The following is a 25,613-nucleotide window of genomic DNA, read 5'->3' as shown; positions in this document are numbered from 1 at the left end:
TCTTCTCCATTCGAAGGGAGCGCGGCTTCCATGTTGAGAATCCATATTCATATATGAATTAAATTCACCCAATCCATCAACTTAAGTTTTTGGGTTGAGTGATGGTTTACTCATCCTTAATATGATATCATAGTGGGAGGTCATGTCTCCATTGTTTATAATTTCACAAACCGCTTTATGTTTTCGGAACATTAATTTTCTTTTTCAATTTCTGTGATATAGACTGATGATAGAGTTATGTTATCGTATTTGTTGTTGAAACTCGGGCGGGACAACAACATTAATTAGAAAAAGAAAAAGAAAATAGTTCAGATTCTTCTTCTTGTATCATATAATTGGTGAAAAACATAAAATTTGACATTGAGCACAAGATTCTCAAAACTGTCCAAGAAAGAACAAAATGAATGGGAAGCATTAATTTGCAAAGCTTGCGACAGAATTGAGGTGCCCCATGTACTGGTTGTGTTGGTTCAGAAAAGGGTGGATGAAGGCAGAATTGAGCTGCCATACCTTCACAGTGGCCTTCACAGTTGCTGCTGTGGCGTTGTTGAAAATGAAGAGCTTCGCTGCCCCATATATTGCTTCTGTTGGGTATATTCGTGATGTTATCACTCTTCTCCCTCCTTGTCCAAAACTCTCCACAATTGAGTGATCCACCTGAACAAGTAAAGTAAAGATAAACATAACTTAGTGGTAATTGACATCTACTTCTTCTCTCGAGGTAAAGTACAGTTACCAACTTAACCACCAAATCAACTTTTCGTTACTCAACTAATGACGTGACGATCTTAGAGAGAGACCATTTAAACAAAGTTTCAAACTTCAAGGATTAAGAGTGTTTATTTTGAAATCTCATGGACCAAAAAATAGACACCTACCTCAAAAAAACACTTTAATTTTTTGTTAAAATACTATTTCGTTCATGTAATTTCAAAATGTTCAGTTTAGTCCATCTACTTTCAACTTTGATTTTCTTTCATTTTCGTCCCTGTATTTTGTTTGTTTTGGTCCTGTACTTTTAAAAAGTGACCATTTTGATCATTTCATTTTATTTCAATTTCAACACGATACTATTTAAAATATAAACATTAATTTATATTAAAGGATTTTCTTATGTGAAGAATTCATATTAAAATTTCATAAATATGCATTAAAATATATTTTTGAAAGTAGAAACTAAAATAAACCTTTAAAATGATCCAAAATTAAAAGTACAGTAAACCAAATAAATATTTTGAGATTATAGAAATCAAAATAATTAATTTTCAAAGAAAACCTATCCATGCGAAGAAAGGAAAGGGAGTGCTAATAAAAAATAAACCAAACAACTCAGAACTTTGTGACCGTGTCAGTTTTCAGGTCAAAAACCATTAATGGGACAACAACAGATGTTCTTTCTTCTTCCCAAGAAAACATTGATGGCTGTTTTAATTTTCAAATGCTCTTTGTCCCTAAAATTTTCTTTCATCACACTCTCACACTAATCTCTCTCTCTCTCTCTCTCTCTCTCTCTCTCTCTCTCTCTCTCTCTCTTCATACTTTATTAATTTTCAAGCTCTCTCTTCACACACATTTTCTTACTAACGTCCTCTCTTCACATTTATCTTTTATTATCTTTTACTTACTAATCTTTAAAGAAAATTGGCCTTGAGATACAAGTTTTCGGATAATAAATTAGAATTAAAGATTTTTTTTAATTCTCTTTTTAAAAATCGTACTTATTTACTAACATCTTTTACTTCATCACCTCTAAAATGTATATTAAAGCTAAATTTTGCAGATATAAAAAAAAAACGAAAATTAGTTTCAAAAGTTGCAAGGAAAAGTGTGGCTTACCAATACTCGCATGGAGAAATTTTCACCCTCTAAAACAGGAATTCTGCTCCCATAAACTTGTTTGAAAACATCTGGAGCTTTTGATGACCTGCATTTGAAAAAAACAAACTTCAAATTACAAAAACAACACCAACATCAGAAAACACTTTAATTTTTTATTCTAGTTATAAAGTGGCTACCACTAATATAATGGCGAAAAAATTCTCTAATTCAGTATTAAATCACCACTAAACTCGTAAGCTTAAACGACCGAGAAGATAAGTAAAAACTTGAAAGGTAAATAAATGGTTTAAAACATACCTTTTTTCATCCGCGCAGAAGTAAGCGTGGCGAGTGGAATTGGCAACATTGAAATAAATGGGAGTGAGCTCAGAAAGCGATTCATCAGCTAGAACCAACACCCCGAACGGTCCCAAACTACTCCTCTCCGCCGCACCGCCGCCGCAGCCATCACCGGACCCGGTGGCATCCTCCGACCCAAGCGCCTCCACTTCGAACTCCGCGTAGATGTCCAACTGTTCGACGAAATGCCACAACGAAACGAATCGAATCAAATCCAATCTCATAATTTGAACTTGAAGAAAGAAGTACAGAGATTTCGCTGAAATTGGAATGAAATGAGCGTAGCGATGTGATGGCAGGATTTACTTGTGTAGCGGTGCCGACTTTGAGTTCCACGACGGAGCCAGGCCCGACGACTACGCTATTGAAATCCGTGCTGCCCAATCTCAAGCTCTCCACCTCTTCCACCGGCCACTGGATTATGTTGCTCCCTGTCTTCTGGTCGAATACAACTGTCCTTGGAACAGTCTTTTTACAAAACGCATATAAAAATTAAAAAGTTGTGAGCACAAAAGGAATAAGTTAAAATACTAATTTAATCCATATTTATTTTAGTTATCGTACTTATTATAATGGTAAGACCACACACTATATTCAATATATTTTTAACATGGTTTTTGTTATGGATAGAATTTATAATAAAATTTTAAAAATAAAGGTCAAAATGATTACTTTTTGAATAGTGTAGATAAAAACTAGTACCATAATTAAAATGAACTAAAATTGACAGTAAATTAATAACCAAAATTAAAAAGTAGAAATTAAATGAATATACCTGTACAGAAGCCCAGCCTTTTTCCAAGTCATTTTCTTCGGTATCAGTTTCGTTAATCCAACCCCACAGAATTCTCCTCTCCTTGTTTTGGTCATAAAATGTCTTGGAAGCATAATACCTTCCATAATCCAACTTCAACCCGATTCCCACGTCCTCTTCCGGGTTGGCGGGTACCCATGTATCATTGTCCCCAAAATATGTCCCAATTGCATAATGATCCTCTTTTGTGTCATCCAAACTCGCCTTCAGTACATGCTTCACACCCGTCCCGCTCACCGACGTATCCAAACCCTTCGACCCGTTGACCGATATCGGGTAGAAATCGACGCATTCCCACATCCCCGTACCTGGGACCGCGTGGAGGTACTGGTCCACGAGGTCGTAGGTGGTGAAATTCGTGGTGGTGTAGACCAACGACATTCCAATGGTCGTGTTGACCCGTGACCCGATCGCGATCCGCCACTTCCCATCGGGTCCGACCCACGCGGTGGTCGGGTCCCGGAAGTCCTTCAAGCCAATGCCGGGCGGGGGGACCAGAACCGGGTTGCCCGGATACTTGACCCAATGGAGGAGGAGGGGATCGGATAGGTCGGCGGGGTATGCAAGATTCTGCACCTGCACCCCATCAACGGTGTCGCCCGTGTACAGCATTATGATCTGACCGTCAGGAAGAATCGTAGCGGATCCCGTCCAGACGCCGTTCACATCGTACCATTGATCAGGGATCATGGCGTACGGCAGATATAACCAATGGATCAGATCTGTCGACACGGCGTGGCCCCAACTTATATTTCCCCACACCGCTGATTCAGGATTATACTGATAAAATAGATGATACCATCCCTTGTGGTACAGTGGGCCTGCATGCATGTGAATATTCCCCACATACTCATTTCATTGAGGAATAAATATATTTTTCAAGCACATGGCAGAGAAAGAACAAAAGCCAACATTTCTTCACACACCAAAAAAAAAAAAAAAAAAAGAATCATGGGGAAAATATAAATTAATAACGGTCAGTTAATTTGTTTAATTACAAATGCAAACACCCTAAGCTGGCTGATTGAAACGAATGAGTGATAATAATTCTGAGCTGAGCTAGATTTGGCGTATTGTGTTTTTCATTTTTAAATGTTTGGTTTTATATAAATATTTTAACAATTATATTTTCATCAATTTGATCTGCTTAGTCACTTTGTAAATTCTTCTATTTCTCTTTTTTTTTCATGGCAAAAAAAAAAGAACCAAGTCCTAGGTTTTGGATTGATATTTTCATTATTCTTAATTTTTGTTATTTCATAAAAAAGTTTCTATCTATGCTCAACGGGGATTACCCAATTTAAATAGTAATGAAAAGTTACATATATTATATATATAATAGAAAATATCATGTTAAATTTTCATTACTATTCAATTAAATAAATAATGTAAAATACTAAACAATACATTCATAAAAACATAGACTAAAAAGAAACCAATAAACATTTAGAAACAAAAACATTAAAAATGGTAGTTTGTAAAAAAAAATCAATATTAATTAATAGATAATTTTGAAGGTGACAAGACAAATACTTAGGTACTTTCTCTAAATAGATTATACTATTTACTCGAACACTATGAAAATTAAAAAATAAAAGATGTGATTTTCAATCACATATAATTAATATGATACTATTTTCAAAGTATTTTTGGAAAATTGTTTAAAAAATTAGAAAAATTACCACAATTTAGACATGTATCCTCCTCCATTTTTTTTTTCCTTTTATAGAATTTAACATTATAAGACAGAAGATTTGTTTAATCTTTATGCTACATTATTTATTTCTTTCATTATTAAAACCCAAATTATTATGTCAGGTCTTGGCAATATTGTCCACCTCCCTTATCTCCTTAACCAAGTTTATTTAATGCCAAAACGACAGCCACTTTGTACAAATTAAAAAATTAGAAAAAGAAAAGAAAAATCCACGATGCCTGTCCACCGTGGTGATGATGACGTGGATAGGTCTGGACCATGTCATACATGGGACCCACTCTGACAATCCAACTTTGTGTAAGAAATCCTGATATTACTTTTCTGACCCTCCTCTAGTTGGTGTGGGCAGGCACGACTAAAAAGCGTCGTCCCTTTGTCTTAAATATCTTTTTTTGAAACATTAAATATTTTATTTAGAGATCTCAATCATGATGATTGAATGTGCAAAATTAATAAACAAATAAAACATAGTGGGAAGTAATGTTAAAAAGAATATTAATTATTGATCAATCCAAAATTTCTCTCCTCTTTTTTTTTCCTACTTTCAATCTTATTTCATTTTGATACTATTTTTTTAGTTAATTTTGAATCTAGATTACTTATGTATTAATTAATTATATTTAAAGTTTTATAATGTAGCTAATACAAACATCTTCATATTCACCATGCATGTGCCTTAAAACACCAACCCACTTCAAATACAACATAAGACAATGATTAATTAAAGATCTAGACATCAAATCATAACATTTAAAAATACCAAATCAAAAATCGAGATGGACCAACCACAAGGTACAAAAAGAACAGCATTTAAACTTAGTATGTCCTACTTGGGATCTATATTCAAAATTACTAAAAAATATTAGTAGAAGCTTTATAGTTTAAGAGGAGCACCTAAATATTTCCACAGATCAAAATAATAAGAATTGAGCCTAATAATATTACTTGGTCACACGTCATCCTACTCTTATTGGTCAATTCTTATCCTAAATATTCTTTATAGCTGGCTGGACTCAAGGCTTTCCAATCGCATTAGGTAAATTGATAAATCAATGCCAAAAAATTACCCAAAATAATCGCAATGAAAATTGGAAGAATATGCAGAAAAATCCGAATTAACCAAAAGAAAAAGGAAAAAAAAATGGAAAACGCATTTGGAAAGGTACATACCATTGGGATCTGCAGACGCGTGGATTCCGGCCAATCAAATAGCAGCGAAAATGAACGACAACAGTAAAAGAAAAATATAATTAGTGATAATATTATAAATAAATAAATTGTAATCGAAGAAAAAGGGATCTGTCAAATTATTGGCCTTTTACTTTTCCAGCATTAGAAAAAATAAAAATCAACGTCAGATTTTTCTAAGGAGAAATTGAAATGTGTGGTGGGAAACGGAAGAACAATAATTGAATTTAGTTTAATTTACCGTTCATCCAATTTCCCTCTGGTTGAAAGTGGAAGGCAGTTCGTTGCCAAGAGAACATGTCGTTGGTCCAGTTGAAGGCTCCACCGGAAAAGTAAGGGTTCGATTTGGCGGAGACGCCTTCCGCGACGCCTCTGGCAAGGCGAAACGGCGGCGCAGGCGCCGGAGGGGTCCGATTGTTGATCAGTGCAACCAGAGAGACGAGGAGAAGGAGAGAGAGAATGGCGAAGAAGTTGAAGAGCCTTCGGCGCGGCGGCGGGGGGCTGGGGTGGTCCGGCAAGGCCGTGTACGGCGGCTGCTCGAGATCTGAAGTTTTCGCCATTGGAGGTTATTTTGGAAGATGGAAGGTTTAGGGATTTATAAGTGCAGGGGCAGGGCAGGAAGAAGAAACGACAGAGAGAGGGGGGACAGTAGGTTTGTGGATCACGTGTTTTGGTGCGTGCGTTGTGAGTATGAGATGGAAAAATAATGGCAAAGGACAGCGAGGCAAATATTTGTATGGTTTTGGGTTCTAATCAATTAATATTAGTTACTTTTCCAATCAAATCTGTTTCTCTTCTGCCTCTACCCATGCTCCTCATTATCAAGTTTCTGGTATTTTCTTTTCTTTTTTCTTTCTTTATTAATAAGTTTTGAATTAATTTGGTAATATTTATTCTGATATGATATATTTATTTCTGGCATAATTGAAATGGTTCTGCCACGACACTACACAAATGTGAAAGATAATTAGGATTAGTATAAGTATTTTTTTAGTAAAATAAATTGCAAGTACGAGAGTTTGAATCTCTATAGTAGGTGTTATTAGGGATGGCAACGGGGTCAGAGGGTCATCCTCATTTCTGCCCTATTAGAAATTTTTTTCTCGTCTCCGAATTTTTGGGGGTGGAGACGGGGCATATTCCGGGGTATAAGAAAATTAATAAGATATTAAACGGGACGGGAACGGGGACATCCCTGCTCTATCCTCGTTGAGGACTCCGTTTAGGATCCCCAGGTCCCAGGTCAAACCAGGGATTCTTCAACCCGACTGGATCGAGTATCTGTCAGGTTTTTATCTATACTTAGCTATGTTCATGTTAACTATTGGTACAAATATTTTATACGAGGGTATAATGGTAAATGAGATTACAACATGCTAAACGCAAATCCAAATTAAATCAAGGAGGACAATTACAATAACAACTTCTTCTGCCTTTACCCCTGCTACTGGTGTTTTGTTTTAGTTTGTTTTCTTTTTTATTAGTAAGATTCCAATGAATTTGGTAATATTTATACTGATATGATATATTTATTTTTGGCATAATTGAAACGGTTCTTCCATGATGCTACAGAAACGTGAAAGATAATTATGATTAGCACAAGTGTTTGTAGTTCTTTTAGTACAATAAATTGGGAGTATGTGAGTTTGAATCTCTGAAATTAAGAAAAAGATCAATAATTGTCATTTACATTTAGCTATGTTCATGTTAACGATTAGTAGATACATTTATATGAGGATATAATGATAAATGAGATTACAATACACTAGCGCAAATCCAAACTATATCGAGGACGACAATTACAATAACAACTTTTTCTGCCTTCACCCATGCTAGTCATGGTCAAAATTTCTATTCCTTTTTGTTTGTTTGCTTTCTTTTTTATTTTTTATTACTACTAATACGATATATTTATTTTGGTATAATTGAAAAGGTTATATCACCCAGCTACAGAAATGTGAAAGATAAATATGGTAAGTATAGTACAAGTATTTTTCGTTTTTTAATGCAACAAATTAAAAGTATGAGGGTTTGTATTTTCCATCTCAAAGAAAGAAGTATGTGTCAATTACTACTTAACTATGTTTAACCATTAGTATAAATGTTTTATACGAAGATATAATGACAAATGAGATTACAATAGGCTAACAACGCAAATCCAAATTAAATTGATGACGACGAATACAATAATAAGCTCTTTCGGGAGAGGGCACGGTGTTTTTAGAAGAGAAAAAAGACACGTCATATTTATAAATCATGGGAAAATTGCTCAACGACAGTGACAGACTTCGTGCCTTCTCCAACTTCCTTTTCTATTTATTTTTCTTCATTATGATTTGATGTGGGGTTAATCCAAGTTGGGGAGGAAGAGGTGCTTAACAAAAATATGGAAAACTAAGGCGAATATAGTTTAGTGGTAATTGGTACACATATTCAATTAAGATGTTGCGAGTTCGAATCCTTACCTTATATGTTGTACTTAAAAAATATATATATATATGGAAAAAATTCAAATAAGGGAAACAAAATTACATAAGTTGCAAAGGACTTGTTGTTCACGCTAGAATTCCAGAGAAATTATATAATTTGATTCTTCTCTCTTAAACTTGAAGCGGAGGTTGGGGTGCTTGTTCTCAGGCTTGGATCAAAGTCTTGTACACTTAAAATTTTTTTCAAGATTTTTAACTTTTCAAGTCTTTTCATTTTTGAAAGTTCGTTCACATAAAAATTCTTCAAGTCTTTGAATTCTTCAAAAAATTTCAGACAATCTAGTGATCTTCAATGTCTTTTCGATTTGTGTGCAGTCTCTTGTGAATTCTCTAACTTATAGACTTTATGGAAATTTTCCTCCCCACGAGGGAAGATTGACTCTCTATATAGAGTCTTTCGTGAACGTTACGTGGATTTGGACTCACCGACTAGGCTTGTGCTAACTTGAACCTTGCACTAACTTGAGCTTTGGGTTTGGGTTAATATTGGGCTTTGGACTCATCTAGTTGATTATTTAATGCATTTGAACTTTACTCGGGTTTGACCTAATTTCCTTTAGTAGATTTGAGTTTATTTATATTTTAGACTATGCATAGTCTGATTAGTCTATTTTATGGCATCATAAAAGACAAGTGGCTTTATTTGATTGGCCAATTTCATATATTTTAATTTAATTTGGAGACACATGAAGGTCCCAAATTGTAATTTTGTGATTAATTAAAGAAAATGATGTGGCAAGTTTTGATTGGCTAAAATTTATCACTATCACTTCAACACCATGGTCGAAATTGGAGGTACAGGAGTTTGAACCTTAAATCTTTAAGGGAAGAAGTAGGTGTCAATTATCACTTAGCCATGTTATTTTTTTTAGTACCTTAACTATGCTCATTTTAACGGTTAGTACAAGTGTTTTACGTGAGAATATAATAGTAAATACCAAGCATGTGAAAATTCAAACTAAATCGAGGATGACAACTACCATAACAACCATTTTCGGAAAGAAAAGAGACACGTCATATTTACAAATTATGGGGGAAATGCTCGACGGCTACAACGCAATGACAAACTTCCTGCCTTCTTCCCAACTTCCTTTTCTATTTATTTTTTCTTGATTATGATTTTGGTGTGGAGAGAGATGTGCTTAATAAAAGATGGAAAACAAAGCTTTAAATAAGGGAATTTTTTTTCTTCATAATTTGCAAAAAACATTTTCAGGATAAATTATAGGATAATATTTGCCTCCTTCCTTAGAACCACTAAATATTTTACAACTCATTATTTTTTTAAAATATTTTTGTTTTTACATTTCTCTCTCTTAATTGTCAAATATTTAATGTTGATAAGGACAAGTTTACTCTTTATTAGTGAGAAGTCAAATATTTTCCTTGTTCTCACACTTTGATCACTTCAAAATTCTTCAAGTTTTTTAAAATTTCAAGACTTTTGATTTTAATCCGAGTTTCTTCTATTTTTCGGAAGTCTCTTTTGAACTCTCTTACTTATAACGTTATGGAAATCTTACTCCCCACATATGAGGGTCGACCCCTCTATTTATAGAGTTTTCCATGGACTTTGTGTGGATATGGGCTCACCAATTGGGCTTGTGCCAACTTGAACTTTGGGCTTTGTTAACCTTGATTTTGAACCCATCTAGTTGATAATTTAATGCATTTTAACTTTATTTGGGTTTGACCTAATTTTCTTTAGTGAAGTTGAGCTTATTTATATTTTAGATCCAATCACCACGTGACATAGTCTGATTAGACTATTTTATGGTCTCGTAAAAGACAAGTGACTTTATTTGATTTTTCACTTTCATATCTTTTAATTTAATTTTGAGACATGTGTAAGATTCCAATTGTAATTTCGTGATTAATTTAAAGATAATGACATGAAAATTTGTGATTTGCCGAAATTACAAATAGTCAAAACCACTTGTTTTTTCTCGTTTTTTTGTGCTCTCCTTCTTTTCATTTTTTTCCCATCTAAACTATAAAATCTAGATTCATACTTTTTTTCATATTTGTTTATTTCCTCTTACGAGATTAGTGTCTCATCTACGATTTCAGTGACTTTCCGACTCGACTCACATCCATACTCACGAGTCACCTGTTTGAGTGATGTGAACAATTTATGACACTTTCTAGTGTAACTCACCTCCTGTACTTTTGTTGTCTATAGACTATGCTACCAATTCTTATATGTGCAAGTATACACAATCGTCGCAGCAAGTAATAAAAAGTTCGAATCCATAGAGACTAAATGCCCAATAGGAGTTCTCGGCCTCTTCTCAACTACTGATATGAGTCTTCTTCTCCTATTGACTTTCTCTAATGGTTGAAGAAGTTTTCTTGGAGTAAGGGTTGATTTTTTCAAGAATGAACAAGAGAATTGTCTTGGTGTGTGTGTGGAGGCTCCTCCTCTTGTTTGCATTTATACCCCCTTCCGATATTAAGGCAACAAAACAAGCTCTGTGGGACCTAACTTTCACTCTTAGGTGAAACCTCCAATTATTGTGGTAAATGCCGTTGAGGAGTCTTTTCATTGCTAGCTTTTTGTCTCTTTCTGGAACCGATATTGTAGCATCATCAAAACTGCAGCAAAATGCTCAAAATCATATCATTTAAACGAGCGCTAACATTAAACTCTTAGCCATATGAGAACATTGATTTATCTTCTAAAATAGGCACACCCATTGAATACTTGGGGCTGGATAAGGCTATCTTTAGCTATTTTATGCAACTTAGGCACAATTAAGTCTCTTTAGGAGAGTTATCAACTTTTCGGCACAATTGATCTACTCCTCTGAGTGACGAAAATAGTTTATGACACTATTTGACATGACTAACCCTCTTTGAGCGACGACACAAATAGTTTATGAGAGATATATTAAATGAACGCAAGTGTATCCACACCCCCAAACTGACTTGACGAGGAATCCATTCTCGCATTTTCTTGCTCGTTAACGCCCCCTTACCCCTAAACTAAATGGTTTCTCGTACTTGCTTAGTGTGCCCCCTTTGGTCGAGTAGTGACACCCACCACTTTTCACCGGTTAGAGAGGCCCCTTTACTCCGACAAAATCTAGGGTTCTTTGAACAATGTGATACGACTTAGCTCTTTCCCCTTTAATTCATTCAACATTTTCTTTGGGATTTATTATTAACCCAACCAGAGAGAGAGAGGAGGCATTTGCTTTATTTGATTCTTCCTGTTCCTTTAATGAAAAATGAACAATTGGTTTCCCAAATATCTTTAGCGGCTACAAAAGAGGTGACAGTGTATACGGGACTTAATTGATTTTGACGCTAAAGTCTTTGGATGGGGTTAGATGAGCAGCCTTTTACTTTTTTCTTCGGACTTCTTTCGATATGCTTGACATTATTTCCATCTACTCAAAGTATTATGGAGATATATTAAATTTATCATTTAGTATGTTGAGAGGGTATGTTAAGTTTACACACGCACGCGCACACACACATGCACATCTTCTGGTGGGCTGCTCGGTGTAGCCCTAGGCATTAGGTTCAGTGATGGTGTATGTTGCCATCTCGTGCGTAGTGATCGGGTGCATGTCGTGTGTGCCTTCGACCATCACCGTCCCATGCGTGTTTGTCCGAGACTCTGCTTAGATACCCCGAACAAGCATGCAAAAATGTTTTTGCAGGAACAAGTGAACATGTTTTCGCCAAACGCTTTTGGGATAGTTTTGGATGACCTTTTTGATCGATTTGATGAGAATCGAAGAGATTCATAAAAGTGAAAAGTTTAAATCATTAATTAATAAATGGAAATATTTGCATTAAATATTTTGCTATTCATTGATTAGTTTAAAAAAAAAAAAAAAAACTCCCTATAGGCACCGATGTAATTTTTAGTTGGACGACTTTCTTCTAGATGGATCATATTCTAGACCAGAGTAAAAATATTGGGGTAGTTACAAATATGACAAAAAAATTTAAAGAAATAACAAATTTAGCATCTACATTTTAAATTTGCAAATATAGCATAATTTTTAGAAAAAACGGAGGTCCAATAATAAAATGTCAAATTTACCCTCGTAGCATTGATATACCATTGATATAGCACTGATATATATATATATATATATATATATATATATATATATATATATATATATATATATATATATATATATATATATATATACTTGATATACATCTGATTTACTATTGATATACAACTGATATATCATTGACATATATATACTTAATATGTCTCTAATTTACCATTGATATAACCATGATATCTATTGATATCTAACATTGATGCATCTGTGATCTACTGATATCTACTGATGTATATCAGATATTAGTTACAAATATGTTTAATATTGCCACTGATATACATCAAATGTACATCAGAGATACATCAGATATATATCAGATAAGATATACATAGGTATATCATTACAAATATATTGAGTATATCATAAATTAGAGATACATCAGATGTATATTAGATGTATAATATGTACATCTGATGTATATCATAAATTCATCGGATGTACATCAGACATAGCTCGGAAATATACCAGAGATACATCGGACGTATATCATATATACATCTATCGGACGTATATCAGATATACATCCATATGGCGTATATCAGGTGTATATCAGATATTACAAGGGTAAAATTGGAATAATAAAAATTCCATCTAATTGACATTTTTGTAAATAGGTATAAAAGTTTAGCTACCCAATACAATTTTTCAAAAATATTTGTAATTTTAGATGGAAATTGAGATCTCAAAATGGTTACTTATACTTATATACTTACTTAAAAAATAGCAAAATGTTTCGAATGATTCACCCGCTCAAAAAGTAGAGAATCGTTACTAAATTTTTTGGTACGAAATTATCATTCACTAAAAAATTGGGAATACTATCGATTTTTTTTCTAACCCACTTTTTTTTGTACAAATCCTATTGATTTTTTTTTTCAACATTTTCAGAGGAGAATTCTACTAATTTTTTTCTCCAACCCATTAAGTTTTTAGGGGACCCTATATATATTTATATATATTATGGTTAAACAAATGAGAGCATACCTGAACTATTCGAAGTTAGGCGAACAAGACATATGATTCTTCGAAAAATCCTGCAATGACAAAGTATCCTAGTATCTTAATGATTGACGATTTATTAAAATCATTCATATATAACGTCTTACTTTTTGCCTAAGACCAAAGTGAAGTTATTTTTTAGATATAGTAAAATAAGCGATGGAAGAATTCAATCAACCCTTAAAATTAGGGTAAACATTTCCGTCATCCTATTGTTCCCCGTATAAAAAAATTACTGAAATTTTGGCATAGCAAATGTTGAAACGAAAAGTAGGATGAAGATCTTGATGAAAAAAAAAAAAAAGAAATTAAAGGATGAAGGGGTAAAACGGATAAACATGTAAAAGAAAGAATCCAGAAGTGATGCTAAAAAATATTATAATTTTAAAAAGATAACTGAATAAAAAATGGTAAAAGGATAAAATATACAAAACAGTTGAAAAAAATTATATGTACATTTGCCATTAACAAATATCGTTCGGCCAACTTTTCAAAATGGTGAGGTAAATAATGATAACCTACTCCAAATTTCTCTCTCCTTTTTTTAGAATATTTAATTGTGCAAGTCAAAAATCGACAAAACCAACGATATCTAGTCAAACCGAACCGAATGGTTTTGTCAGTTTGGTCGGTCTATACTATGGTTTCTAAACCGACAGTGGTTAGTCGGTTCGGTTTTGTTTTATTAAACCTAATCCCAATAAAACCGAACCCATGTATCCACTATTTTATTTTTCCATTTCTTAGTTTAGGTTCTTCTTTCAGCGCTCTGAATTAGTTTCAGTCCGCTCCCACTCCCACCACAGCAGCCGCCATTCCCTCAGGCTCAGAGTTCCGCCGCCGTACCGCAGCTCCGGCCACATCTGCCGCCTGTCGAAATTCCTTCGCGGTTCAACCTTAAATCCGAGCCGATCGAACCTTGAACACCCCGAGGTATAAGTCACTGACACTGGCTGGCATGGCTTTTACTTTTAGGAGAGAATAAAGGAAAAATGAAGAATTCCTAGAATGAGAAATGTAATTTCCAATCTCTTGGCTGTGTATGTTAAACAAGGTAGGGTTTTAGGACAGCCGTTTATCTTCTCCTTCTTCAGTACGCAAAACTACAAGCTCTTTCGCATCCGTGGAGCTCCATTTTCTTCATTCTCCAAAGGAATTTATCCTTCTCAACTTTCTGTTGGTCCATTGAAAGATGTTAGTGCAAATTCTTGTTTTCTTGTTGTACTTGGGAATGTTCAAATTTGTTTCTATCCTTTTTTTTTGCTGTTAGTATTGGGTTCATTTGATTTTTTCGACTCTTTGATCTCCAGATGGAACCGGGCAAAAAACCTGAAGTGGAAGATCCTGAGAAGAAAAAGAAGAAGGAAGAAAAGGTTTCTTTTCCCCTTCTATATTTATATTTGAGGATGTATTATAGGCTTGATTCTGGCAGCTTGACTCATTGTTTGATTCTGTTCTTTCCGTTGATTGTTTGGTACTTACTAATTGAAGGGAACTTTATTGAACCCTGAACTTGTCCATAAAAGTTTTCGAATCCATTGTCGTTTCTTGTTAAATTATTCTACACTTTAGTAAGATTCATCCAGTCATTGAATTCACCTAGTTTTAGTTGTTCGCTAGGAAATGTGCCCTGAAACTGTTTTACTGGAATTGATATCTCAACAAACTTAACTTCTTTGATGCATTGGATGTTAGTGCGTATCTAGGCTGAAGCAGCTTCAAGCAATTGTTTCTTTAGCACCTGACAATTTATCTTATGTAGTCTTATGTCGTATATTTTTGGAAGAATATTTGTTCAATGGATTGTTGGCTGATGAGCCTTCACATGGCAGGCAAGAGAAAAAGAATTGAAAAAGAAAAAGGCTTTAGAGAAAGCTTTGAAGCTGCAGGTAACCTTTTTTTTTGTTTTTTTTTTGTAAGTAACGTTTACGATTTATCGATCATAGTATGTTTTACAGTGCAGTTTAAGATATCATTCCTTGGTTTTTCACCTTTTTTTACTCAGCAAGTCGGCATCATTTGTATAAATATACAAATTGATGGCTTAAGTTTGTAATTGATATTAAAATTTTCCAACTTATTTTAGGCTCAACAAACATCAAATGCTCCTAAAAAGAGTGAGAAGAAAAATGCCAGACGAGGTGGAGATGAAGAAAATGCTGAGGATTTTGTTGACCCTAACACCCCTTCTGGTGAAAAGAAACTGTTGTCTCAGCAAATGGCAAAGCAATACAATCCAAGTGCAGTGGAGAAGTCGTGAGTGTGGCATTTTGATTCCTATGACTTTTCATGCCTTGATTAAATTGACTTCATGATGCAAATCATAAAATTCTTGTTGCGGATCTAGGTGGTATGAGTGGTGGGAAAAATCAAGATTTTTTGTTGCTGATGCTAAAAGCTCCAAGCCGCCATTTGTAATTGTGAGCTTCTTTCATGACTTTGATGTTTGGTGCTTGAATTTCGGAATATAAGATCGTCCTTTTGCATGTTTTTCAGTTTTTCATATGATGTGGGATAGAACTCTTATAACTTAAGTGTTTATTTAAGATTTTCCTTCATTTTATGCGTTTTGCTTAGACCATATGATGTCTATCCTTCTTATTTTGGACCAAAAGATTATGGTTTAAATTTGCATTAGTAAATTCCACATTCACGATTGTGTTTTTAGTTCTCATATGTTTTTCAACAATACAGATTATTTTATTTTTTTATTTTTTTTGGAGAAGAGTCACCAACACAAAAATTGTAACATGCGCACCTACACTACGGCCACATTCTTCCAAGAAATTATGTGACTTTGACGTCCATATGTTAGCACATTTATATTAATTAGATTTAAATGTATTCATTGAATTGAAAACTTGTGTACTAAAAATAAATTTCATTGATCTGTCACTGTATCTTCGTATTTGGCAGGTGTTGCCCCCACCTAATGTGACAGGGGCCCTCCACATAGGTCATGCTCTTACTACTGCAATAGAGGTGCCGTAAATGCATTGACAAACAATTTCTTTATGCTGTTCATATCTACTGTAAGAAACTTCTTTTCTGGTCCAAGTGATTTTTTTGGGTCATGCAGGATGCTATCATTAGATGGCGGAGAATGTCTGGATATAACACCTTGTGGGTTCCTGGGACGGATCATGCTGGGATAGCAACCCAGGTTTTCACTTTTTATGTGTTAGTTTTCATTTCTTTTGATATTGATGGGATGGGGCATGCTGGGCAAGAGCATGAATGAGGTTTTTACCTTAATGGTTCAATGTTAAACCCCAATAACCAGAATATTATTGAAATATAAAAGATAGAAGAATACAATAACTCTTAAGCATTTCAAGGTACTTGGACCCCTCCATCTCTTGATTATTATTACTCAAGCCTACAATTGCTTGCCTTCATCTCCTCCTCCTCCCTTATGTATATCCAATTCCTTGGTTAATGACTAATATACCCTGACTACCTAATAATATTTCTAACTATTCAAGTGACATTCCTATTAGTTGTCCCTTTGTTGATTGGGCCTTGTTTATTGGGAGGCTCTTTTTTCTGTAGTTTATTGTTTTTAATGAAAGATGTTACCCTTGTAAAAACAAAATAAAAGAACAAAAATTTCTAAGGTCATTCTTAGTTTCCATAAATTATTATCACTTATAGGATTGACTAATTCTTTAACTCGTCTTCAATGTTTGATTTAAAGCTTGATGGTAGAAGTAGCAATGGGATTACCATAATGGTGTACTTGCATTACAAAGTGAACTTTTATTTTTGAAGAATATATGGTTAACTGGTGTTATCTATTTCACAAGAGGCATAAGACTCGAGGCAAGGCAAAAAGTTTTTGTGCCTTGCTCTGAGGCTCGTAAGGGTTTTATAACGTTGCCCATGTGTGGCATATTAAAATAGGAATTATGCATTTGCTACCCACTATGCAAAATGTCACATCTAGGCATTTTTATTTGCATATGTTGATGAGTAAAATGTCATATTCCAGTGGCAATTGGTCTTCGCCATATCGTTGCTTAATTTTCATCTACTTATGCATATATGTAATATGATTGTCTAGAGTAAAGAGTTTCCCCTTTTCTTTTCGTGTAGGTTGTTGTAGAAAAGAAGATAATGCGGGAAAGGAATTTAACCAGGCATGATATTGGTCGGGAGAAGTTTATTTCTGAAGTAAGTTTGAACTCTACATCACTGATGTCAACTTTTCTTCTTTCTTTGGTGTTTTCATTTATTAAGCTGGCTTTCACTATCCATTTTACTTATGGTTGCATCAATTTTTGGGTACAGGTTTGGGATTGGAAAACCAAGTATGGTGGTACAATATTAAAACAGTTGCGCCGTTTGGGTGCCTCTCTTGATTGGTCCCGTGAGGTAATTGTTTAATGTATTCCTGCTTCAATTGCAGGTGATGTTACATTATTGACAGTACTAGCGCCATTATAGACCACAATACATATTTTGGATTTTTCTGTGACATTCTTTATTGCCTTTTAATTTTTAAATTTTGCTGCATACTCGTTTTAGTGCTTCACAATGGACGAGAAGAGATCAAAGGCCGTCACAGAGGCTTTTGTTAGGCTTTTTAAACGTGGACTTATTTATAGGTATGCCTGAAGTATAAGTTATGTAACATTTGTTCATTTTGAATTTTGGAGGTGATTAGTGGCCTTGGAAAAATAACTACCAAATACTTACTGGTTAGGTTGGCAAGCTATGAAATTAGATGTCTTTGAAGTAATGAGTTCAAGTCTTTGTTGCACTTGGATATTTACATCCTATAAAGTTAATTGATGCCAAATTTTTTCAGGTTTAGATGGTTCATCAGTAGGATCAAGGTTATGGCCTGCATAAACTTGCTTTGATGTTAAGGATCATTGTAAAAGAAAAGAAAGAAAATCTTTGGAGGGGGTTTCCTCTTCCCCGGCCTTCAGATTGTTTTATTTTAGTTTTGTGAATATTCCGCCTCTTCTGTTAAAATGATAATAAATAGAGGGAAAATGGTGCCTTGTGGTCCGGCATGACTGTGGCCGACATGCTTACACAAACAGGTGTTTCAATATTACTCTAACTAAAAGCTGGCATGTACGATACTCAAAGATGTCTATATTCATAATAGAAAAAGCTTAACAGTTGAGTGTTATTGGAAAGTATCTAATTTTTGGATAGGATGAAGAAATTATGGTTGCTGATTAATGTTACAATATCAGTAATTTGACATGTGTTTATCATTTTCGTCCAGGGATTTACGTCTGGTGAACTGGGATTGTGTCTTGCGTACTGCAATATCTGATATTGAGGCAAGTTAATTACTATGAGGGGCGTGTTTTCTTAATCTATTATGTATTTATTAATGCTTCTGTCCATGTTTAGGTGGACTATATTGATATCAAAGAGAACACTCTTCTCAAGGTTCCGGGATATGAGAACCCTGTGGAATTTGGTGTTCTGACCTCATTTGCTTATCCCCTGGAAGGGGAATTAGGCGAGATTGTGGTGGCCACTACCCGAGTAGAAACTATGCTTGGTGATACTGCAATTGCCATTCATCCTGATGACACGAGGTACAAGCATCTTCATGGAAAATATGCTATTCATCCTTTCAACGGAAGGAAGCTTCCTATAATTTGTGATGCAATTCTTGTTGATCCAAAATTTGGGACTGGTGCTGTTAAGGTAGGAGTTTCCTTTTTGCTTCTGAGGTACTAATGTTAACTTACTTTTTTATTTTGCTTTCATGATTCAAGTGTTTCTCCTCCTCCCCTCCCCCGTTTCTTATTTCTGCAGATCACACCTGCTCATGACCCGAACGATTTTGAGGTCGGAAAGCGTCATAATCTTGAGTTCATAAATATTTTTACTGATGATGGTAAAATAAATAGCAATGGTGGCTCAGAGTTTGCAGGATTGCCACGTTTTAAAGCACGAGAGACAGTAGTGGACGCCTTGCAGAAGAAGGTATTATACTAGAGCTACTTATCTATTCTTAACTATTTTTTCTTCAAACTGCTATTAAATTGTGGGGCAAGCCCTAGCTGGGTTTGTTGACCCAGAATGCTAATGACTAGTAAACTTTGTTTTTATGGGAACATTAAGATAAAACTATCTTTTGTTGCTTTTAATTGAATTTTCCTCCCACAATTTATGCCAATTTTTCAACTTGCTTTTTAAACCTGCAAAGTGCATCTTTTGAAATGAAGGGACTGAAAGTAGTTGACACATTTGAGCAAGTTCACGTCTAATTTGTATGTCTCATACCCATGAACTCGTAATCAGAGTTTGGCACATTTAATTTTGATAAAATTTGAGCATAAATTATCTCATTTGATGTAAAATTCTTTCTTGTTATTATATTTAATAATATGTTTTATGTGCTACTATCATAAGATTGTAGTGTTACGTAAAGCTCTGTAGAGAAATATACTGATAATGATAGAAATACAGAAGGGTTACTACCAAGTAATTTGAGGTCTTGGACCCCCTCCCTCTCTCGGGATTACTCAAGCCTGCACTAACTAAATCAATGTCGACCTTCATCTCATCCCACTCTCTCTAGTCTCTATTTATAACCAATAACTTGGCTAATAACTAATAAGGGCATTTTAGTTAAGCATGGAACTACAGAGCCATCTCATGATGGTTCAAGTGGTCAATGAGGACCAATGTAAATAGCAAAGGACTTAGAGGGAATGTGTTCAAACCATGGTAGCCACCTACCTAGAATTTAATATCCTAGTCAACCAAATGTAGTAGGGTCAGGCGGTTGGCTCGTAGGTGCACGTAAGCTGGCCCGGACACACGGATATCAAAAAAAAAAAAAGTTAGCATGGAACTACATGCTCCACTAACAAATTTATTTTCATCTACTTGATGCCAGTTTTGGCTCATTTGAGAGTGCAGAATTATATTCAAGTCATCTTTGTTGTATAATAGCTATTATATGTGACCATCTAAATTAATGATTGTTACGTTGCAATTTCCATGAGGTATCTTATATGTCTGTAGGGTCTTTATAGAGGTGCTAAAGACAATGAGATGCGTCTTGGCCTTTGTTCAAGGAGCAACGATGTTGTGGAGCCAATGATAAAGCCTCAATGGTATGTTAATTGCAAAGATATGGCAAAACAGAGTCTTGATGCTGCAACGGATAATGAATCCAGAAAGATTGAGATCATACCAAAACAATATTCTGCCGACTGGAAGAGGTTATCTTGCTTATTTGACTAAGTTGCATTGCATTTACACTTAAAATAAAATTGTGAATACGATTTGTTGGTATAAAATGTGAGGTTCTGAAATATTATTTTCAATGTTTTGGGTTCATCTTGGTGCATTCTCTATAAGTTCATTTACATAATAAATTACAATTATTTTTTACATATGCAAATAGAAGGAATTTTTTATGTATTCTTTTGGATATGAGTGGGATAATGTCTTATGTCCCCCGTTCAGTTGTACCTCTCTTTTATTTCAATGAGAGTTCATTTCCTAAAGTGTTATGGCTAAATTGTTGTTTCTTGTACTTTCTTAGTTTGGGCATGAGTTTTCATTGACCTCTACCTTAATTCCATCGCCATCCTTTTGCTCTGGCATGTGAAGCATTGTTCTAATATAGGTTGTATGCCACAGGTGGCTAGAGAACATTCGTGATTGGTGCATCTCAAGGCAACTTTGGTGGGGTCATAGGATTCCGGCATGGTACGCTACATTGGAGGATGATCAACTGAAGGAGTTTGGTGCTTACAACGATCATTGGGTGGTTGCAAGAAGTCAGGAAGAGGCTGAGGTGGAGGCTAAACAAATTTATGCAGGAAAAAGGTTCCATTTAGCACAAGATCCTGATGTGCTTGATACTTGGTTTTCCTCGGGTCTCTTTCCATTATCTGTGTTAGGTTGGCCTGATGATACTGAAGATCTAAAGACATTCTACCCAACATCAGCGCTAGAAACTGGTCATGACATTCTGTTTTTCTGGGTTGCTCGCATGGTAATGTTAGGAATCACGTTAGGTGGAGATGTACCTTTCCGAACGGTAATACAACTTCTCCCTATTTTTCACATGCTAGAAACTTTTTCCATTCCACCTCGTATCCACATCATGTGACAAATGCACTCTAAATTGATTATTTTAGATATATTTGCATCCGATGATTCGTGATGCGCATGGACGTAAGATGTCCAAGTCCTTGGGAAATGTCATTGATCCAGTTGAGGTGATAAATGGGATATCTCTTGAAGGCCTTCATAAAAGGCTGGAGGAGGGCAATCTGGACCCCAAAGAGTTGGCTACTGCCAAGGAAGGACAGGTTAAGGACTTCCCTAATGGTATTTCTGAATGTGGTGCAGATGCTCTCCGTTTTGCATTGATCTCCTACACTGCTCAGGTTTGTCTTTGGTTGTGAATTTATCTGCTGTTTCTAGAAATTGTGTAACTGATTACTGATTACTGCTCTCTCTCTCTCTCCCCCTTGGTTCATCAGTCTGATAAAATAAATTTGGATATCCAAAGAGTTGTCGGTTACCGTCAATGGTGCAATAAATTATGGAATGCAATCCGATTTGCTATGAGTAAGCTCGGAAATGATTATGTTCCAAGCAATAATGTGACACCGGACACCTTACCATTTAGCTGTCAGTGGATACTGTCGGTACTAAACAAGGCTATATCCAGAACTGTTTCATCACTGGAAGCATACGAGTTCTCGGATGCAACCACTGCTGTCTATTCATGGTGGCAATACCAATTATGTGATGTCTTCATTGAAGCAATTAAGCCATACTTTTCCTCCAATGACACAGAATTTGCGTTGGCAAGAAGTCACGCACAAGATACATTATGGTTATGTCTTGACAACGGATTGCGATTGCTTCACCCGTTTATGCCTTATGTCACAGAAGAACTATGGCAGCGCCTTCCGTCCCCAAAGAGTAGTGCGAGGCTAGAATCGATTATGATATGCAACTATCCATCCGTGGTAGAGGTTAGTTTTTCCTTGAAGGTGCATGCATATGAATCTATGAGGTTCCATCATGGTATAGCTCCAAGGTGAATTTGAGGATAATGTTTAGTAAAACTGTATAGGATAGGTCCGGTTTATATTGTTAATGTAGTTATAAATACTGCACCTTCTAGTTCTTGATTATGACTCAACCCGGAGTTTCTTCCTTCTTGAATGTTATTGTTATGTAATTGAAAGGTCAGGCTGATGACTTGGCCGATCATATGCATCTGTAATCATGAAATTGCTGATTAGGGTTCTTGAATTCTTCAGGAATGGACTAATGACGCTGTGGAGAATGAGATGGATCTTGTAGTGTCCGCTGTTAAATCTCTAAGGTCACTGGCAAAAGAAAGCCGTGAAAGGTTTGTTATCAATTTCACGATTGTTCTACTTGACGTTGCAAAAACAATTCAATCTATTGTTAACTTGAAGTCTACGAAGCTGGGTAGTGTTTCACTTAAGAATCTACATTTTGTCATTTTTTCTTTTCATTAGCTGTTTAGTTAACCTGTGGAGATTTAAGGGAGTGATTTTGGTTTTGTCATTTTCTAAAATCATTTGTATATCATTGTCAAATTTTGACAATTATAAAAATGATTTTGACATGACCAAAATCATTTCCAAACGTGCCCTTACATCTGTCAATGAACTTCAAGCGATTTAAGAAAATGGCAAAAGTGATTTAGGCATCTCATTCATGCTTTTAAACTTTTTGGGAGCTGTTTGATCCAATTTATCGTGAGATGCCATGGTCCGGGAAGAAATAGATGTTAATGAGATGATTAACAATGGACATATGGTTCTGTAAACTGTTGGGGGTGGGGTCTGAGTTCTTTAAAATATAATTATGGACCTTTGACATTGGCCATGTGTAATATGATTTTCCCTCTTTTTATCTGAGCTGTTTTGTTTTAATTTAATTCAGGAGACCTGGCTACGTGCTCCCTCGAAATGATGCAGTTACCGAGACCGTCAACAAACGCAAGTTGGAAATAGTGACCCTTGCCAATTTATCATCTTTAACGGTATAGTTCCATTAATATGATAACAATAATAATAGTCTCTCTTGCAATTTCCTATTCTAGGGGTGGGGGATGAGTTCTCTTTCATGTTTACTTTGATCCAATCATCATCTCTATTAATCTCTATTCAGGTAATCAACGACCATGACGCCGCTCCGGTCGGGTGTGCAGTATCTGTTGTAAACGAAAACCTATCAGTCTATCTCCAGTTTCAAGGAGTGATTTCTGCTGAAGCCGAGCTCGAAAAGATCAGGAAAAAGATGGACGAGGTTAAAAAGTAAGCTGCCTGCTTGGTTCTAAGCAAAAATGGTTACATCTGCATCTCATCTCATTTTTTGGTACCCTGACATTTTATCTTATATCCATCATCATTTGTATACTTAGTAATCTTTTTCATTCGTGGTGCAGGCAACAGGAGAGGCTGACGAAGATGATGGACGCGAACGGATACAAAGAGAAGGTCCCGGCGCATATTCACGAGGAGAACATGAATAAGGTAGCATCCCTTATGCAGGAGCTTCTCTCTCTTGAAGAAGCAGGGCAGCATATTGAGGCTCACAAATAAACACTCAACTAAAAATGAGTGGTTTTGAAGCCTATTCTTAGTTTTGGGGAGATGTCGTCCCATTTCGACCTATTCACAATTTCTATTTAATCACTTGCTGCTGATTGTTTTACTTCCCATTCTTGTGGGGATCGTTGTACGGTACATTTGCCGAATTACATAATATTCAAGTTTCATTGGGAAGCTCTGGTTTCTCTCTGATTGGGATATGTTGGCCTTCTCAAATAGGCAACTCATTTGCTACCTTCATATTCTAAAATATGTAAATATCTATTTAAATTATGTATAAATATCTACTTTTAGGGTAACGGCATATATGGCCATTTCAAACAATTTTCACTTTGAAGAACCGACTTATTTTGACATATGAAAATATTTACTAAATTTTTGGTACGAAATTATCCCACACTGAAAATTTTATCCCAACTTGATTTTATAAGGAAATTCTACTGAATTTTTTTTTTCTTGACCCACTTTTATATAAGAATTATAGTGCAGCAAAAATACCTATAATTTAGAAGAAAAGATTTATTAAATAAAAATCTTAAATATAATTTTTTTGAAATTGATGCCACGTGGTTTATGTCAGTGAATCTCTATAATTGGAGTTCATTTTCATTTGCCACTGCACGCAAGAATATATAATAAATGTTAATGGAAAAATACAATTAGAAGGGTAAATATTAACCATCAAACTAGAGCGATACTTGAGTAGGTTAAATATAATGCAAATAAAAATATATAAAACATATATCCTAGAAAGCAACTCGAGAAAACGATGGAAGAGGCTTCTACTTCCAAACTCCAAAGCAATCCAAATGGCTCGAAAATTCGAGCATATACCTCTTGATTCAATTAACTAGAAGAAACTTGAAGCATATACCTCATACAATGATAACACCGTAACTATAAAAAACATTAGTTTGGTTGTATTCTTAATTCTCTGCAATGTGCAGAAAGATATTCATGAAAAATGCATTAGAACAAACTCTTACTAATGCTTCTTAGTTTTTTTAATCTAAAAAAAGTACTTTCTGTAGTCGACTTTAACAATGCTTCACTAATACAACTTTGAATCAAATTATTGTCTGCTTCAGTCTATGACTATCGGGTCTTCAACACATCTTTTGCTCTCTTATGCTTAAAGAAAAATTTGCTCATGTTTTCAGTTTTTGTAAATATTTGAAATACGGATTGATGCTTTGACATAGTAATTAGATCTCATCTTCATAGACAAACTTGAAATTTACTATCCCAGGTAAGATCCATCCACGAAGATAGGGTTGTTGTACAAAATGTAATTCTAAGTAATTGCTCCACAGGATGAAAGTGATGATGGAATAAATAATGGAAATTAAAGGATGAAGGTGATCATCGAATGGACACTATAGGTTAAAAGGATAAACATATAAATCAAACGATAAGAAAATAATACAATTAAAAAAGTATTACATCAATTAAAAATATTAAAAGATAGAAACAATTTAATATAAGAGAGTAACAAAAAAATCACAGAATAGTTTGGATGGTTTGAGACTTCAAGGAATA

General features: G+C 35.0%; 2 protein-coding genes across 4 annotated transcripts; one reads left to right on the top strand and one right to left on the bottom strand.

Moving 5' to 3' along the window:
- Positions 1-304: 304 nt before the first annotated feature.
- Positions 305-6,539, bottom strand: LOC111025066 (acid beta-fructofuranosidase 1, vacuolar). Its single transcript, XM_088125556.1, has 7 exons — positions 6,139-6,539; positions 5,880-5,888; positions 2,954-3,813; positions 2,485-2,646; positions 2,137-2,351; positions 1,837-1,924; positions 305-657 (listed from the first exon to the last, which is right to left on the bottom strand). The coding sequence occupies exons 1-7, from the start codon at positions 6,455-6,457 to the stop codon at positions 415-417; spliced, it is 1,896 nt and encodes a 631-aa protein (XP_087981682.1). The 5' UTR covers positions 6,458-6,539; the 3' UTR covers positions 305-414.
- A 7,686-nt stretch (positions 6,540-14,225) lies between these two features.
- TWN2 (valyl-tRNA synthetase / valine-tRNA ligase (VALRS)) lies at positions 14,226-24,274 on the top strand. Of its 3 annotated transcripts, none has more exons than XM_022300613.2 (22): positions 14,226-14,409; positions 14,535-14,670; positions 14,787-14,849; positions 15,309-15,365; positions 15,563-15,732; positions 15,824-15,896; positions 16,393-16,458; positions 16,556-16,639; positions 17,572-17,649; positions 17,767-17,850; positions 18,004-18,083; positions 18,719-18,776; positions 18,850-19,152; positions 19,264-19,434; positions 20,482-20,681; positions 21,106-21,508; positions 21,609-21,860; positions 21,957-22,457; positions 22,749-22,840; positions 23,404-23,503; positions 23,632-23,777; positions 23,909-24,274. In XM_022300613.2, exons 3-22 carry the CDS (start codon positions 14,787-14,789, stop codon positions 24,063-24,065), a joined length of 3,138 nt encoding a protein of 1,045 aa, XP_022156305.1. In that variant the 5' UTR covers positions 14,226-14,409; positions 14,535-14,670; the 3' UTR covers positions 24,066-24,274. The 3 variants fall into 3 exon arrangements, with proteins under 3 accessions (XP_022156305.1, XP_087981599.1, XP_087981600.1); XM_088125473.1 differs by having other exon boundaries at positions 14,531-14,670; XM_088125474.1 differs by lacking the exon at positions 14,535-14,670 and having other exon boundaries at positions 14,229-14,409.
- The last annotated feature ends 1,339 nt before the right edge of the window (positions 24,275-25,613 follow it).

The sequence above is a fragment of the Momordica charantia genome (genome assembly GCF_013281855.1).
Source record: "Momordica charantia cultivar OHB3-1 chromosome 6 unlocalized genomic scaffold, Mcharantia_2.0 BLBB01000006.1, whole genome shotgun sequence".
NCBI lineage: Eukaryota > Viridiplantae > Streptophyta > Magnoliopsida > Cucurbitales > Cucurbitaceae > Momordica > Momordica charantia.
This window is presented reverse-complemented; position numbering and strand designations above follow the sequence as displayed.